Consider the following 18,735-nt stretch of genomic DNA (forward strand, 5'->3'; position numbering starts at 1 on the left):
CCGTCTGTCTGTCCGAGGCCTTAACTACTCCTACAGTTTTCAAGGCATCACGCTCAGAAAGTCCCTGACAGGACGTGACCGAGGGCGCTAGAAATTTAGACCGTACATTCTGATGCAAAATTTAAAAACACTTTAAGGGAATTACATACCTTATCAGATCGTAGATCCAAACTATATATGCGTCTTGAAAAAGACGAGTTTGTATAAAACCGGCGACGGAAAACGTAAAATAAAGCAAATACAAGAAGCAACGTGTAAACTAAAATACCGTAAAGCTTCAACTGTCAAAACGGAATAATTAATAATTATGGCGCGGAATGTATCGCGTCGTTTTGTAGACTTTCTATTGGCCAGCCTGAATTATTTCAAAATTAGTTCGCATATTTTCCGGGGCTTAGCATGGTGGCACTGTATTTAGTTCGTTCTTTTTGCATTCGGTAGCGTATCGCTCTGGCACCTGAGTCAAGGAAAATCTTGACGATGGAACTGCGCATGCGCAGGCTGCGCAATGTTAACTTTTTTATTTATTAATATATTTTGTTGAAATTTTAATCACAGATACTTGTAGTAAAGGCAAATATATCGCATATAGTAAAAATTAGATGTGCGCAATGCCAACTTTCTTATTTATGGAGATATTTCTTCGAAATTTTAACCAAAGATGCTTATAGTAAAAGCAAACGTATTGCATATTGTAAATATCAGATTAATAAGCGCATGCGCAGGACGCGCAATATCAACTGCGCAGTAAGTGTCAACTTCCTTATTTATGAAGATATTTCTTTAAAATTTTAACCATATATGCCTCTAGTAATGAAAAACATAACGCACATAGGTATGGTCCTTGGGGAAGTATTGATCAATTTATGGAAAAGCGCTGAAGTTACTCGCCTTAGGGCGAAAACCTTTTTACTTGTTTGTTTTTTTATGTGCCATAATAGTTTTTAAGTGTCTAAAGGGTATTAATAATGTTTTGTTCTAGAATAAACACGTGATTTTTCCCGGAAGGATTGCATCACATCCGTCGTCGCTCTTATCGTCTATGGCTAATCTTACATGGCGATACGATGTCTATCGGGATTTCTGGAATATTCGCTACACTGCCCCCCTCTTAAAACTGTTGCGTTTCGGACGACCGACGGTTTCAGCGGAGACACAGTTCTAAGCAACTCTTGATGGCGGTACCCTGCACGACGACTCCCTCATGCCATCTTCAATTCTTGAAGAAAATAGAATCCACTGTCTTACGAATCGGCTGCGGGGTTCCTCTGGGGCTAAAGCACAGATCAATATTTCCAAAATGAAATCAAGCTTTAGGTGTTGCCAGTGTCTCGATTTCCAACGCTCCAAGATTCATCGCCAACCGTGTCACGTCCAGGACAATTCCAATTGAAATCTCTACGTTGTACGTAGTACCTACACATGAATTTCGTCGGTCCCCTTCCTATAAACATACACACGTAGGTACCCACTTACGCTCATCGGCCACTTTACGGCTTGGCCAAAAGTTATTCCCCCCGACCGTGACAATTTGCGTCTGTTCTCTTTTTGCTGAAATTAACCGCATCTTCGGAATCAAACATCTATGAAGATGAACTACCGGCATATCATCCCTCTAAGTCAATGGTAAAGTGGAACGCCTCAATCGGACGCTAAAATAAGCTGCAATTAAGTGCTACAGAACCGATAGATGGGTAGAGGTGCTACCTTTTATCACAGACAATGTTGTCTGTGCTATCATCCTTCTGGGTCTTCGCTTATCTCCTACGGATGACTCTGGTTTTGCTCCCGCATCTGTTGTCTACGGCGGAACACTCCGCCAGCCGGACACATTAATTCGCCAGCAGGCAACAGTCCGCATCATTCGAACATCATATACAAAGAATATTCCAATAATAAACTGAGAATATTCTTTTAAGTTTATTCTCAGAATATCTGAGATATTCCCATTCGCATATCCCTAGTACCTATATCTTACAAGGCACTTATTCTAGGTAGATGCATGTTCAAATATACGTTTTTGAATATTCCTGGTATACTCGTATTACAAAAATATTCGATGTGATCTGGGTATGGGAAAAATTTTGAGTTGTTATTAATAATTTTCCTAGAACTTTTGGCTAATTGCTTCAATAAAAAGCAGAAATAGGTACAATGTAAATTCAATTGATTTCCCAAATAAAAGGGAAGTTGTCTCCAAGGTTACTATAGGTATATTTTTTTGTATGAAGTGTCAGCACAAGTAGCTTTGTCAAAATTGTAGTACCTACCTATACCTATAGTCAAATTATAATGGACGGTGTAAGTAAAACTAAATCCGTGGTTGAACATGACGTAACTGGTGTTGAAATTCGAGTCCCACATCAAATGCGAAAACTAGCTCATCTCTGGCGCAATCAGGAACGTAACCGCCAACGTTTAGGAAAAATCGATGCAATTGAAAATGTGATACCACAATCGCTAAGAAAAGCTGCTATAAACGTCCATACAATAATCGATTATGGACTTCACAATGGAATTCTTACACAGAAAGGATCGGGTCTTTCTCTTAATTACGCAAAACATTCCCGGCCTAATCAACTCGCAGAACAAAAACCATCTACTTTTTCTACGCAGCCGGTAATTAAACTTGAACGCCCCAGCGATGAAAATATTACGGTCCGTTCAGAAGACGATAACGGAAAAACGAAACCTCTGCCTTCACACAGAAAATATGCTGAAACCGATGAACAAAGACCATCTACTTCTAAGCAGCCTGCAATTAAACTTGAAGACCCTAGTCACGGAGGAGGCATTACGTTCTGTTTAGAAAAAGAAAACGGGAAGACGAAACCTCTGCTTTCTATTGCTAATCGCCGTTTGATTAAAATCGAACAAAAGAGAAAACATAAAAAACATGGTAGAACCGATGAACAAAAACCATCTACTTCCACGCAACCGGCAATTAAAGTTGAACGCCCTAGTGACGAAGATCTTTGTTTAGAAGAAGAATACAGGAAGACGAAACGTCTGCGTTCTAAAGCTAATCGCCCTTTGATTAAAATCGAACAAAAGAGAAATCATAGAAAACGTGCTGAAAGAAGAGAAAAGGAGAGAAGAGGAGGCAAAGTGGAAAAGCGAAACAGAAATAAACACAAACGCAGAAGATTCAAGAAATAAAACCTGTAATCTTTCTTTGCTTACCTTCTGTCTAATAAAGATGTTTTCTGAAAACTTTTTTCTAACCTTTTGTTTTGAGCATCGTTACTGAATCTGTTTGTTATGCTGTACAGGTGGTTTGTGCTTTTATATTATTTTATTAAGTATTTATTTTTGTATTCATGTGAAAGTGTATTGTCAGTGTGATATCGCATATGCAGTACTTCCAATTCGTCGTGGTATATTGCTGCCTCATCTCGTGTCAGCTACTGCCAGGTCGGTGCGTAAGCAATACGAGAACTTTTCTTCTGTTTTGTATGTGTTTCTGGATACGAGATAATCGAGTTTAACATGAATACTGCATGAATTTTAACTTTTTCCTATTAAATTGATTGTAGCCGGGGCTTGGGTTGTCACGCCATCTGGTGTTTTTTTTGGGCATGCAATTGACCGTTTTATGAGTTGTTTTGTTTACGTTTTGTAGGTAGGTAAATTGATTTATCATGTAGGTATTTATGATGTTTTCATCAATGTTTATTTTTGTTTGTTGTTTGAAAAGTGTATTTACAGGTAATAATCATTTTATTACTTCTTGAACTAACCATCAACCTTTGCATTGAAACTTAACAATTTGTTATTATTTACCTTTTGATTATTGTAGTATGGCGTTCTTCAAGCTTTTGTTTAGACCACCGTTACTAATCATGTATTTGTTATACTGAACAGATAGTTGTGTCTTTATATTATTTTATTAATAATTTTATGTGTTTACGTCGAACTAGATTATCAGTGTGATGTTGCCCTGAATGTTTTTTATTAATAGTTTCTTCCGTGGAGAAAGAACCGCATACCAATTCTATTCTTCGATATATGTTTCTTCGTCATCTCACTTCTACATAAATACTCACTGCTTGCACTCTCACTGCCGTGTTAAATTAATGGAAGCTGATGCTGGCGATTTTTTCTTATCAATTTACCAGTTGTGTAAATATATTAAAAATACTCAACATTTTGGAACAAATACAAAAAATGGTATTGTAAATTTTTTAGAAATAAAACAGTCAAGCACGAAACAACTAAACGAGAAACTCCTATAACATAAAATACTGTAACATTTTCAATTATTCAGCTTCGTTTTGTGAAAATAAAACTATTTAACTTCCTTTGTTTGTCCTTTTGTTTTTCGGTTCCATGCTCCGGTTGTTTTCTCTTCTCAGAATTCTTTAAAAATTTTATTATACATCACAATAATAAATCGCAGATACTTACAGAACTAAACATTGATCCTTTAGATTCTGTTGATTTTGAACTGTCTTCTTCTACATATCCCGCAAACTTATCCGTCAAGCTCAGTGGGTTGTGAGTGTTTGCAGTTTTCTTTTTTAAACTTTTTAAAAATGGATTGGTCACTTTAGGTAAGGATGTGTTCTAAAAGATTGCGGTAGTACCTAACTATTAATTCATAGTCATTTATAACTTACAGAATCTACTGAAATGTCCATATTACTAATATTTGGAATAGATTCATTGTTCTAAAGAAGTAATTCAATTAGAGCAAGTTCAACAAGTGATAGCTAACTTACATTTACTGAAGTATCATTGACTGATGAATGTAACTGTTGTGAATCACCATTAGCTGCTGCTGAAGATACCTAGCGAAAACAACACAATAAAAATATTTGTGACTACCACTAAAATTACAAAAAACCTTTGTGTTGTTCACTTTTACGGAACGTCTCAGTACAGTGCTTAAATTTAATTGGTTGTTTCCAGAAAATAGACTGTCACTAGAACACAGCTGCAAAAAAGGTGTTATTAGCTTTTTTAACATCATATATTATTACAGTTTCATTGGAATTAGAACCATCATCATGTAACATTGACGCCATTTCAACAAGTTTTTCAGCAAGTCTTCGTCGGTTCAATTTGGATGCATACTTCGTCGCTAAAGTTACCAATTGTGGATTAGATAACATCGTTACTAATTCTAAAGCCCTTTGATCCAAATTATTTCTACATGCCAACTACAAACAAATCATCGTCATGCCCCAGTTATACTAAGTTGATTAATGCTCACCGCAAATGTTTTTAGGGCGGTCTCTTTGATTTTTTTTTCCACATCGGCCACTTTAATTGACGACCACATGAATAAATTTGCTTCTAGTTGAGATTTTTCGGTGTTCATTTCCAGAAACGGAGGCTCTAAGGGTATTTCAGAAAGAGTCGGACGAGGCGTGAAACTTGGATATACACTTCCGCGGCAACGAATTCCTCTAAGTGACTGAAACGATTCATACATCGCCGTTATAAAGAAACTATCTGATGGGGTGCTACACTGAAATTTTAAGAGTTTGTGAGATTGTTGATATCGAAACACGGTTTGGTTTACCTTTTTCTTAGTGTCACAGATTGGTAGCCACACGTTACACGATTCAGGGTACAAATATAGTAAACCCGAAGAATCTTGTAAGGCTGGTGTGTCGCAATCTGAAAATCCTAACCATGATAGCGTGGTCTCTGGGCGTAACGCACTTTTTAAGTCTTTATTTTCAATGCATATACCTAAAAGTGATTTTATTAGTCATAAGACTATCGATTTGCGAGTTAGTGGTCTCATAAGTCCCAAGCAAATTTTCTAACCATAGAGCAGCTTTGTAAGAGGTTTACTCTGTCTCAATGGTTGTCACTCAGTAGCGTGTTGTTTAAATAAATGTTAAATTAATTTATTCATTTAAATTTAAACAATCGTTAATTAAAACACAAATCGCTAACAAAAGTATACTTGTACACGGGTAGGTATCCATATTTCGCGCCTAACCATCTTAAATTTTGACTACATTTAAAGCCGAATTTTATAATGAAGCCACCTTTGGGCTAAAACTCAACGGAAAAGCAAGTATCCAGCTATACAAATATAAAGTAAGTGCCAATGACTTCTCCAAGGTTACTACATTAGTCGATATACAGGGGCCAACCTGGATCAGTACAAGGTCGCTCGCTACCTGATGGTGACCTTGAAAAGTAGGTCAAAGTAACACTTCATGGGGGGTGCCATGGAAATTAGATGAAGGTGAAAGTTGCGTGCCACGTGGGCGGTGACCTTAGAAAGTAGGCAGAGGTAAAGGTTAAATGGGTATTTCATTTTTTTTTGGGTGTCAAATTACATTTCCAAGGTCATATAAAGTTGACCACAATTGTGTCAAATTACATTTTTAAGGGCATACAAGGTGAATAGCCTAAATTTGCAGTGTCGAATTACTTGTTCGAGGTCAATGGTCTCACTTTTGTGTTCTCAAATTACAATTTGTGCAGAGTCGAATTACATTTTCGAGGCCATCCAAAGTCAACGAGTCTCCTTTGAGGCGCCAAATTACACTTTCAAGGTCATAGAAGAGCAATGATCTCAACTGTTGGTTGGGGTGTAAACTTACATTTTCAAGGTCATCCAAGGTCACTGCCCCCATTTTTTATTTGGTGTCTAATTACCTTATTTTCAAAGGCCATTCTAGTTCAATGACCCCAATTTAATCTTTAAATATATGCCTAAACTTGCATAGTTTCATTTAAATGAGTCTGTACATACGCGGACCCATTGTTTAACCGAATGATCAAGTCTATTTTTTAAACAAATCAAATATTAATGTTGAAATTAGCCACACCTATGAAACAAAATAAAATGCAGCTTTCAACAAGATCTGAGCTACATTTAACATTTATCTGTACAAGTTGGGTAACGGGCGATCAAAAATGAGTTGCTATCGAGTCACCTTTGGAAGTTCAAGTTAAGTAATTCCAAGGGTGACTCGACAGCAACTCATTTTTGATCGCATAGTACAAGCAGTACTGTTATTTTGTTAAGAACAGTTGCGTAGAAGAAAATTGCGGCGCGAAGGTAAACAAAAAGGTGCTATGCTGTACTTACCAAAGACATCGTGCCCTTTGTTGCTTGCAAAAATTTCAAAATAACGATTTCAGTATGAAACTTTTCATGGCTACTCAAAATCTACCAACACGCATCTCACTGTTCACAACAAAATAACTGATCTCGCTACTGACCCCGCGCAGTAACAGTGCAACCCACATAGAATAAAAAAACCAACAGAGCCAAAGAATAGAAAGAAAATTAATAGACAAGAAAAAAATTACCATCCAACTTAGTCAATATCATACTGATACACTGATCGCCATTTCTTGGTAAACTTGAATGGTATGCACTTAGCAGCATAGAACTACGGGCGGTCATACACACGAGTGGGCCGGGAACAGCAAACAGTCCCTTTTGAGTTCCGTAAATGCTGTACACCCTTATAAAATTATTGGAAGTACCGAGGCACACTAAATTGTCAGAGCACGCAATACAAATTATTTCTTCCTCCTCCTCCTCTTCTATATTTATATTCCACTCCTTAGCACCGGCATTTAGCGGAACTACTGCTACAAGACTGAACGCAACTCAGCTTAAAAAACGACAGCGAGATAAATACTTACTTTGAATTGGCAATTGCAAGCGCAGTGCTACTCAACGATCCCATTGTATATCCGTGGAAATTTTGTATCATCATGCTATTGTGAAGGCTTGAGTCGTGAAATTCAACCTCTATAGATTTCGCCCCTTCATCATCTATATCATTTCGATAACTCCTAACAATCCCGACCTCGTTCCAGCAAAGATAACGTGGGTTCAAGTGTTCCGGTGTAGAAGACGGCATAAATACGCTCTGTAAAGGAATTTCAGGCGTGCGAGGACGCGGACTTGGAACATGAGTGGATGCTAAAAATGATTCAAAGTAAAGATTTTCTGTTCATCGTATTACCTTTCTCAATTTCCGATTCGGAGTCATCTCCCATTACTTCTTTCTTCAATTTTTCTATTGATACCGCATTCTCGTTGTCTTCATCGTCGTCTTCAAATTGGTAATCTTCAAAATCCACTTCGTTATTAGATTGATCGTCATGGTTTACTGTTGCGGTTTTAACGTGACTGGCGCTCACATCGATTACTGGTTTGAGACAGTTGGTAACAATTCCTAATTGTCCCTGCACATCACAAAATGCAATTTCTCCATTTCCTACAAGTTAATAATTGTTCAGAATGCAAAAGAATTCGATTTTATTGCGGTAAAAATGCAGAAAAATGAAATAATAATGATGTTACTAAAACAATTGAGAATAAGATAACAAAAGAGAATATTTAAGTAAACATTAAAGAGAAGCAAGAAGACAGACTTCGAAAAAATCTTTATTAACATCCAACAGGTTGATTCATCATGTCAAAAGCCGTGTATACCTTAAACCTGTTTTTCCAGTTTGTGGCGATTTTCTCAAATTTTTGCAATAGAAATAATATTTTTTTATTTTTGTTTATTAAAATATAAGTCTTCCCGAAAATTTTGCTACACCGCGCACCTCTGTACGGTGAAAAAAAAATAGATTTTTCATCCCCTTGAAAAATAGGTGTTTTTTTTCAGAAATCATCATGAGATCTCGGAAACGGTTCAACTTTACGGGTCCAAAAAGCAACAAGCTATGTTTACTCCAAATTTCAAACCCCTACGACTTTTTTTCGCAAAAATAAGAATAAAAATGGAAAAAAAAGGTTTTCCAGTTTTTCTAGGAAAATTAGAGAGAGATATGTGTAAATAGTGTAGATACAAAACTTGTTCATTTTTTTATTCTCTATACTTTTGTATTGAACATTTTCGCCTAAAATTAATAGTTTTGCCACAAATTGCAAAATACCAGTTTCCACCCCTTTCAAGCCCAGTGATTTCACCCGCGGAAAAATTCAGCTGTTTTAATTATTTTTCCCCAATTTGTCATCATTGTACCAGCATGAAAAACCCGGTTTGATCCGGTAACTAATTTTTTTGTAAAAAAATATTATATAGCCTGGACTAGTTATTAGCCCTCTCAGTATTAGATAGGCCTTGTCGTGGTTGTCTTGTCTTGTCTTGAGTGGTTCAGTGATCAGGGAACGTGTAACGCCAGGCTCGGCCCAGCGTATCAAGGCCCCATAAGACGCTAAAAGCCCGCTAAAGACAAGAGGTCATGGCGGGTCAGATCGCCGAATGGGTGAGCATGTGTAGGGTAGTGGCAGCAGACTGACTAGCCGAAGGTAGGCTGTTCTCCAATGACCTATTCCAAAGCAACATCAGGCCTGTTTTGTGCTACCCTTTAGAATCTATATTCTTGTAGTAGCCCTGGCCTCTGTCTGTTGGGCTCTGTGGTGGGTGGAGAGCTAGAGAGACGAATTGACACTCTCCCGACATGGAGACTGATCAAAATAATGAACCGTCCCAGTGTCCCAGGATACCCCTCAACCTATGTTACTGGTCACTGAGCCACTAACCAGAAGAGGAGAAAGAAGGCCAAGTTGGCCCAAATGGGCCACACTGCTTCAATAGTCCCTTCCAAGCTATACCTCTTACGTGACCCTGAGGCAGGCTCCTAGAGCTAACTCCAGTCAGACAGGTAAACGGATAGGCGAAGGGAAAAAGAGGTAGAGGTGGGATGACTCAACACTGACCTAACCGCAGACTATAGCCCCAACCAAAGGCGGGGGATTCCTGAGCAAGTATGCGGCTGGTGTCTCTTCAATACGGCCGTGAAGCATCAACCTCAAGGGATGCTGATAGTTTTGAATAGTAATTAATAATTACTAATTATCTCTTCAACACTCTTCAAATTACCGCTGATCTTAGACATTTACCGTTCAGGCGTTTTAGTTTAACACTCAAAAAATTTTTAATTATAAATTGTTTCTATAGTGTTAATGAATTTATGTCTTATGTTAATATTGATTTAGAACCTTAATTTTTGTTGTTGTATGTATAATCATATTGTTTGGCCTTTGACTTGTCCTATATCCGCTTAGGATCCTTTGGATAAATATATTATTATTATTTTCGGCATTGAGTAAAAGAATCAGGCTAACCTAATCGCCAGGGGGGAAAGCTCAGTTGTGGGTTTTCCTTGTTAAAGGTGAGGGTTAGTAACCCTACCCAACCTGAGGTGGGGAGTACGTCACTACAACCACCACATCAACACCAGCAGCTGCTACAAGGGCAACTGCAAGAAGTCGCGGAAATGTCACTGCTTAGGCTGCCAAGTGCCAGCGTTAGCAATTCATCCGAGCCGAGCTCGAACTGGGATGAGTTTGTGACTATTGAGGCGCTGCTGGGCTGATTCTAGCAACGCCGGATAAACGATAGACAAGTCGGATAAATGATAGACAAGTAATGTCTACATACATGAGTATGAAAGAGAATTTTATACAAATAAACCTGTAGGGCTACTGCTGTTACTTTCGGCAGACGCCTCACTGCAAAGCAGGACATTCTCCTTATTCAAGAACCCTGTGTTGTTAAATCAATGGTTTCTGGTCTTGGGGGTACAAAAGGAACTGTTTTCTTTGATACACCGCAAGAAAACATGTATTCATATTCTTAGCCACCTTAGAGCTATTCTGCTACCACAGCTGTGTAGTCGTGATTAGTGGCGTGCAAAAAAACGATTAATCGATAACTTATCGATAATTATACCTATCGATTAATCGACGACCAATAAATTAAAAAAAATTGATCGATTAATCGAGAAATTAGTCAATTAAAAGCAGTGCTTCCCAAAAAACGATTAATCGATAACTTATTCTTAATTATCGATTAATAGATAGTGGATTAATTTTTAAAAAATGGTCGACTAATCGATAATTTATCAAAAATTATTGAAAAATGTATCGATTAATCTTACATCGATATATCGCAGTAAGAGTATTCCGGAGTTGGCATGACTCATAAAAAATGATCACAATTCACAACCTACTTTAGGCTGGTTGACGTGAATTAAGTATTATGCTTAATTACCGTTTCTGTTAAAAACTAATAATTTTGAGGTTATTGAAGGACGTACCAAATTTTTGACGATTATTGTCTATAATAGTTGATCACCTTTGATTTCAAAAAACTACGGAATATCTATAATAGTTGTTTTAATATTTTTCAAAACATCTTGTTTTTATTTAAATTGTCAATATCAATACCAAATTATTAATTATCGCTATTCCATTAATCAATAACAATCAGAGATCGTCAATAATAATCTATTATTATTGACAATTAAGGATCATGATTGATTATCAAAAGTTATCAATAATTATCGATAATATGGAAAGTTATCGATCATTAACGAAAGTTATCGATAATTATCAAAAGTGATCAATAGTTATCGATTAATCAATAATTATTGGACTAAACAGACTTATAACAATTTCATTTATCGCCCAGCACTAGTCGTGATATCACGACTATACAGTTAAGTTGTGACATGCAGCAGAGCTGAATTAGTACTCGCATCAGTATATCTCACAGGAGATTCTGTCACCCTACCTCTAGGTAATGAGATGGCAGAACTGATAGAACCCTGAGAAAAACAATAAACACATCATAGGATGTGACTCAAATGTTCACCATACTATATGGGGAAGCACTAACGTCAACCCTAGGGGGGGTACATCGTCACTTGAATATCTGTCGGGTTCTGCCGACTTATGGGACAAAGTATATCTTCTTACCAACTCTATCGTGAAGTCATTTGAACAGGCATGTTCTTCGAGGACTGCCAAGACCCCCTATAACCATCTCTGGTAGTGCAAGGCGCTTGAAAAGCATAAAACTCAGTTGGGCAAACCTATGCGTATTACCGATTGGGAGGCCTATAAGGTAAACTTAAGGCTACTTACATAAGAAGGATATTAGGAGGCGTCAAACAGAGGCATGGAAGAGTTTTTGCAGCTCTATAGAATCCACCTCCTCTGCATCCCGCCTAAATCAAATTCTAACAAAAGGTTCACATTATAACTCTCCCCTGCTTACACGGCCGCGATACGAAAAACTCCCACAGCCGTCATGGTAGCCCTTCTGGGTACGAAAAATTCAAACCATGAAAAAAAATTACGTGTAACACCCTCTCTAACGTACCGCGTAACATATCTCATAAAACAATGAAATTACAGCAACGTTTGACAATTGATCTGCTTAACTTCAACGACCTAAAAAAATGCAAAAATTAACCAGGTGGATCAGACAAAATGGTTGTACTCATGTAACTAGTGAAACCCAAAGTATAGCCTCCCAAACACGGAGAAAAATGCAGAAACCCGCCCAAACTAAATAAGGATTCACAAAATATAGGTTCAATCGCCAGAATAATTATACTAAGAAAATGCAGTTTGAACCTCATGGTTTTTACTCCATCAGTCTGCTTAGCGTGCCAAACCAAGTTCTGCCTGTACTCGAACGCCGGAACAGGAAATTGAAAGCAAAGAATGGGCCTTGAGGCTTGCACAGAAAAATCCACAAACAGGTGACGCCGGTAAACGTAACAGTAGGTGGGTTCATAGCTCTCCGTTTATACGTTTCCGTTTGTCCGTTAGCCAATCAGAACACAGTAAATTTTTAAAACGTACGTCGTCCATTTACAACGGAAAAGTTGGTTGAAGTTGAACATTTACGTTTCCGTTGGTCCGTTTTTTAACAAGAGTAAGGTTATGTTTGTCATATTGTTGACGTTTAAGAGCAAATTTAACAGTGTTCGCATATTACGTGCTTCGCGGTGATAATCTGATAGTAGTTTCTACGTACTGAAGATCGCGGTAGATACAGTACAAAGTAAAATTTAGGTTATGGTTATACCTTGTAAACGTACGATATTGACGGATTGCTATGAACCTTAACAAATTGCACTATCCGTTTGCGGATCAACGCAACGGATGAACGGAGAGCTATGAACCCACCTTATTACACTTCAAATATGCCAGCCAATCTCAAACAATTAACTACAGTGACTGTCAACCAAAAGTAATATAATTATATAACTTTGTCCCAATTCACCATACCGTCCTTATTCGCCCCTTTTTGGGGTGGGTAAAAATAGTAAACCATAATAATGCCAACGATTATTGTGAAAATGTTTGCCAAAGATTTTTTAAGCTTAGCTTAAGCCAAATTACGTTTAAATCTGTCGGTGCGCACTGCCATTGTTTATACAACATCGCTATCTACTATAATAGTTGTCATTACTAGATATAGAAAATTAAAAATTTGAAAACGAAGTTAAATTTGGTCCCTTTTCGAAATAAATTTCTTAATTTTACGAAATTTTAGTTGGGACACCCTGTATGCACGTATATACCTTAAAAATGTATTTCAGACCAGACATAAGTGTATCCTTTTTGCAGGTAGATTATAGCTACTTATTTAGCACCTAGGTACTATACCCATAGTCTCAACACCGGTTGGACATCATTTACCTTTTGGATCCCAAGCGATTGAGCAAATAGAAACAGATTTCGGATGTTTTGTCACCCCAATAACGTTCTGACTTGTGATATGCCAAACAACAAGGCTGCCATCTTGCGTGGCACCGGCCATCAGCTCACCGCATGGTGAAAATTGTACAATAGAATATGTAGACTCCACCTCGGAACACATCAAAATTAATTTTTCACTCCAACTTGTTGTATCGACAATAATGACATTATTCTTATTGGGATACGCTAAACTTCTGCCCAAAACTGGATCAAAATGGATTCTGCCTAAATCAACGCATGTAAACAAACTTTATTGTGAACAATGTAAGAACATACTTAAGCAATCTGCATTCATAAAACTGTTCACTTTAGGTACGCAATCGATCTCTTTCAATAAAGACGAATCTTCGACATTCCATACTCGTAACATACCATCCCCAGACGCTACGGCCAACATTCTTGCTTTAGGATTAAGAGATACACTCAAAGGGGGTCCTGATAATCCAGGAAATGATAGGATCTCACTTTGCTTAGTTAAATTAATGACTTTCACTTCCATATCTTCTGAGACGACAGCGATAAACTACAAATAATTAATTAACACAAAAATAATACGTAAGAGTAATTTACATCATGATTTTTTCCTAGATCCATGTGGTTCACGTGCGCAGTAAATCGGATTAAGATTCCATCCCTTTCAGCATCTGGATATGTGGTGATCTGAACGTTGTTTTTATCCGTCGCGATGAACAATCGATCGCCCTTTTGTCGTACACAATGTGCCCATTCTCCAACACACGTTTGAAATGGATCGTCATCTTCGAACCCGGACCATATTCTGATATCCCCATCTGTTCCGCATGTAATAAGTTTCCTAAAATATTAATTATTTATTGGCATTGATTCCCATATTTGTTCTCAACAGCCTGCTATCCTTACATCAGAATATTCCAAGTTAATAAAACAAGTGCCTATGCTTAACGTCGGTACTACCAATAAGTGTTGGTTTGGAAGTTAAGGAACAATGGATTGGAACATTAATGTTGGCTAGTCTTCCAGATAAGTACCTATCAACCAAAGGTTATGGGCATCGAGACTTTACGTATAGAAATTACTGGAGAATATGTCAAGACCAAGTTACTTCAGGATGTACAAGTAAACTTCAGAGCAGGTGCATTTTTGGCAAACCAAAGCCTGGTGACTTCAAGAAAACTTGTGTGAAGTGTTATAAACATCATGAATTCGGACATATCAAGTAGAATTGTCCTAAAAAGAAGCTTGACAAGAAGAAAACTGGCGGCAAGAACATCATTTATATCGGCGTTGAGGTGTCCAGAAAAAATAGATTTTTGATTCTAGCGAACATGTGCAAGGAAATTCTATTTTATTTTGAAATACATTTCACAAATCATCTCGACACTAAGGATATTCACAGTAATTAAACAATTTTTTCTAGCTTGAAAGAGTGGTTAAGTTTCCACAATAAAACTTGCATTCCCTCTTTGAATAATAGCTATACTAATCTTCTGTTTTAGGAATAATGTTGACCGCATGTCGTATGTTTTAAATTTAATTACCGCTCCAATAGATTCAATGAATGATATAGCTTTCTCACACCATGGTCCTAGAGTTTCGACTGCAAAGGGAACGAATAAGTAATTATCATTGACGAGGTCCTTATATTTGTTTAGTTTTCTTTTAGCAGCTTGTTTCGCAATTGTACCAGTTGCTTTGGAAGGGAATTGATTAAGTAAGTATATCTTGGTGCAAAAGTGCCGGGAACTGTAGCATCCCAGATCAGGATTTTTCCTTTACTCCACGAAATTAGAGTTGAACCATTTACTCATCTACCATCACTTCTACAGAGACCTGGGAGCTCTAATGATTGTTGGCGGATTGCAGCCTTCGGTATACAGGGTGGTGAGTTGCGTAGCGCATTATAGGGATTTCAATGTAAAATTCATAACATGCGTTTATTGGCTCCCCAAATTATTTTAGAGCAAAAATGTATTAAGGTTTTTTGTAGACAAAAATTTTTTACGTCAATCAAGTTTTCAATTTCTTGCATAATAAAGACGGAAAATTGGAAAAATAAAACCCCCATCTTTTTCAGTAATCTATGATGCCATGGAATTTTGTAATACAAAAACTACGCCAATATCCGTCATGCCATGGAATGTTTGCTATAAAACAAATCAAATTCTATCAAAAAGTATTATATTTACAAAAGGAAAAGAAACACCAAATTACTAAAAACGGTTTCCTAATATAACAATTTACAATAAATATTCAAATAAGTCACCATTAACTGCAAGACAGTAACCAAGTCGATCATAAAATCCCGAGAAATCATTGAATAAAAACACTATAAGAAGCCTAACCCCGTGGAAATAAAGCGCGACAGAGATTGAACTGAGAATATAATGGGAACACTGTCAATAGTGTCGATTCTTGAACTGAGAAGAATGAGAATTTGCTTTCCTCCTATTTACCGCAAAGAGAGTTCGGTGGTCACAACCAATGCGGGTGCAAGGGGATTTGTCGCGCTTTCTTCCATAAGCGTTAGGCTTCTTATAGTGTTTTTATTCAATGCGAGAAATCCATTTCGAACTGCTGTAAATTGATATCTTTTTGTTTTAGAAAATTCCATGGCATCGCAGATTATTGAAAAAGATGCGGGTTTTATTTTTCCTATTTTCCGTCTTTATATGAAAAAAATTGAAAACTTATACGGTGGTTTGGCGTAAAAAAATTTTTTCTACAAAAAACCTTAATACATTTTTGCTCTAAAATAATTTGGGGAGCCAATAATCGAATGTTATGAATTTTACATTGAAATCCCTATGATGCGTTACGCAAGTCACCACCCTGTATAGGTTATTTAATTCATTATGTCTGGCGTGCCTTCTGTTGCTTTTCTTACAACTAAGTCCATGAATCCCATTCCTAGATACTGGTGAACCGCAGATTGATTGAATGTTCAGGAATGTTGAAATTCAGAGATATTTTGGGTGTCACAACATGCAGCACAATGCAGTTTCAGTGGGGATGTTCAAGAAAGAAACTGAATTTTGTTTTTTTCTTAAAATTGGATCAAGTTAGTTTTCAGTTGGTCAAAATTGATACTTCATTTAATGATTATTATTGTTCTTTTGGTAATAAACTGAATTGTTTTAGTTTTCAGTCTCAACCTCGATGTCAGTGACACTGATAAATAATGAAATTTGCGCTAGTGTTATATATATAGTGTGATTGTCATAAATCTTAAATCTACCTATTTAAGGACTGTTATCATTAAATTTATCGTTAATAGTATTATTTTATGTGAACATAAATAAGTACTAATTTTATATAAATAAACATTTAAATAAATGTGACATATTAAGTTTACATTAACTGGTACTACTCCTATCATATACTACTAATTGTATATCTAGGTAAAATACAACAAAAATATGTATATATAGATATAACAAAAAACAATACAATCTTATAGTCAAACAGATAAAGCGTTCTACCAATGACCTTGAGAGATGAAAAAAAACCATAAAACGCAATACACTGAAACATAAATGAAAAATGAAAGAAACCACCACCATATATTGTTAAGTACATCTTGTGAAGATTTCTTTGCGGTGCTTAGGTATCACTAACAACTGACAATATTTACTACTTCTTAGGGGGTTTTTAGAACAAGAGATAATCTTTGCTTGAGCTTTCTTTTCAAAAATTTGGCTATAAAGAAACCATCTCTCTTCCATACTTAAAAAGTTATTGCTGCGTATACAGGATGAGTAAATTACATCACCAGAATTAAAACATGACTAGACGACTGCATTAATGCTATCAAATATCTAAGTTCAGGTTCGCCTTTTGCCTTAAAATGCAGTAAATGTAATTCTGCCATATTGCAGTGACTCTATAAAAACAGTGTGGTCATATGGTGGTGTCATTTTCTATTGGAAGTTGAGAGATCCGCCTTGTTTCAACCACCTGCACCGCAGATTGGTAGAAATTAACTTGGACACTCGGAAATATTATTGTAGCCACAGCAAAATGCATCAATTCGCTTAAACCGATCAGCTCGAAGATGCATTTAAAAAAAAATGTAGTGGACATCAGCCATGAAGCGTATGGTCACAGTGTCTTTATAAAGTCAATGTATAAGCCATAATGCTGCCATAAACAGTCAAAATTTACACAGTTTTCTCTAACCATGTTGCAGGGACTCTTAACGTTATGGTTGGAAGAGTTTGAGCACACCAAGTCCCATAAGTTGGCTGCAAACAGCAAAAGTGCTGATATGCTGCTGTGCAGATATTTATTTGTCCCACATTTTTACATGTATTTTAGAAGACCTCATTACCTAAACTTTCCTAGGAGTTGGATATCTCCGCTCTAAAAAAATAAAAAAGCAGCCTTCTGTGTAGCACACTGAAAAAAGAACATCAAAACATCTACATGTGCTATATATGGCATTTTGATATAGTCTCTAGAGCGTCTAGAGCTCGCTCTAGAAAGTGAACCGAGTGTCAAGAGAGGTGTCAATTGAGCACCCACTAAAAAAAAATAAATCTTATTTGAAACATACATATTATCTTATCAGCACTTCTAAATGTGCACATTGATTACTCATTTGAGGAGGGTGCGGGGGGAGAGAGGGGAAGGGGGGTTAATATCGCCTTCCTATGACCAAAAAACTAGACCAAACGAGGAACATCCCTAAATTTCCAATTGTTTTGAATACGTGTACTGTCATGGACAGATGTTCGGGGGCATGTGCCTTTAGAAACACAAACATCACAGTCAATTTATTTCGGCCCCGAGTACCACTCAGTTGCACCCCGATGGACAGTCAAGCATGAAACTCTACTTCTTACTTCGATCATTAAACGCTTAATTGTGTCAAATACAATGTCTCCTAATTAAGAAGCAATTAAGCTCTAACACCCCCAATTTTTTTAAATCTGATAATGATAACTAGGAAATAGAAACACACATAACTAAGGACTTACGTTCCGTCTTCAGTATAACAAACATCTGTATGGCCATCGGAATGTGCGTAACGCGTTTCTTTTCTCTCCATTTTCTCTTCTTTTACAAAACAAAATCGAGGAAAAAACAAATACAAACTAGGTAACTATAACCTAAAATGGATACACCTTAAAAACAAAAGAGCGGGAAACAGGCAGGCTTGACAGTTGACGCAAGTCAGTTGGTAGAGCTGTACTTTCGTTTAAATGTTAATTTCTTTTGATTTTCCTTCGATGAACGAAAGAATTGTTGTATCG

The 18,735-nt window shown here is 36.9% G+C and overlaps 1 protein-coding gene across 1 annotated transcript; it reads right to left on the reverse strand.

The window, feature by feature from the left end:
• Positions 1–4,110: 4,110 nt before the first annotated feature.
• Positions 4,111–18,646, reverse strand: LOC116177245 (WD repeat and HMG-box DNA-binding protein 1). Its single transcript, XM_031496163.1, has 15 exons — positions 18,460–18,646; positions 14,075–14,318; positions 13,781–14,027; positions 13,445–13,729; positions 7,953–8,207; positions 7,627–7,909; positions 7,285–7,580; positions 5,528–5,700; positions 5,216–5,473; positions 4,983–5,162; positions 4,847–4,936; positions 4,722–4,790; positions 4,620–4,670; positions 4,408–4,566; positions 4,111–4,359 (listed from the first exon to the last, which is right to left on the reverse strand). Exons 1-15 carry the CDS (start codon positions 18,528–18,530, stop codon positions 4,264–4,266), a joined length of 2,757 nt encoding a protein of 918 aa, XP_031352023.1. The 5' UTR covers positions 18,531–18,646; the 3' UTR covers positions 4,111–4,263.
• Between the last annotated feature and the right edge of the window lie 89 nt (positions 18,647–18,735).

Source organism: Photinus pyralis, unplaced genomic scaffold (assembly GCF_008802855.1).
Source record: "Photinus pyralis isolate 1611_PpyrPB1 unplaced genomic scaffold, Ppyr1.3 Ppyr1.4_LG7, whole genome shotgun sequence".
NCBI lineage: Eukaryota > Metazoa > Arthropoda > Insecta > Coleoptera > Lampyridae > Photinus > Photinus pyralis.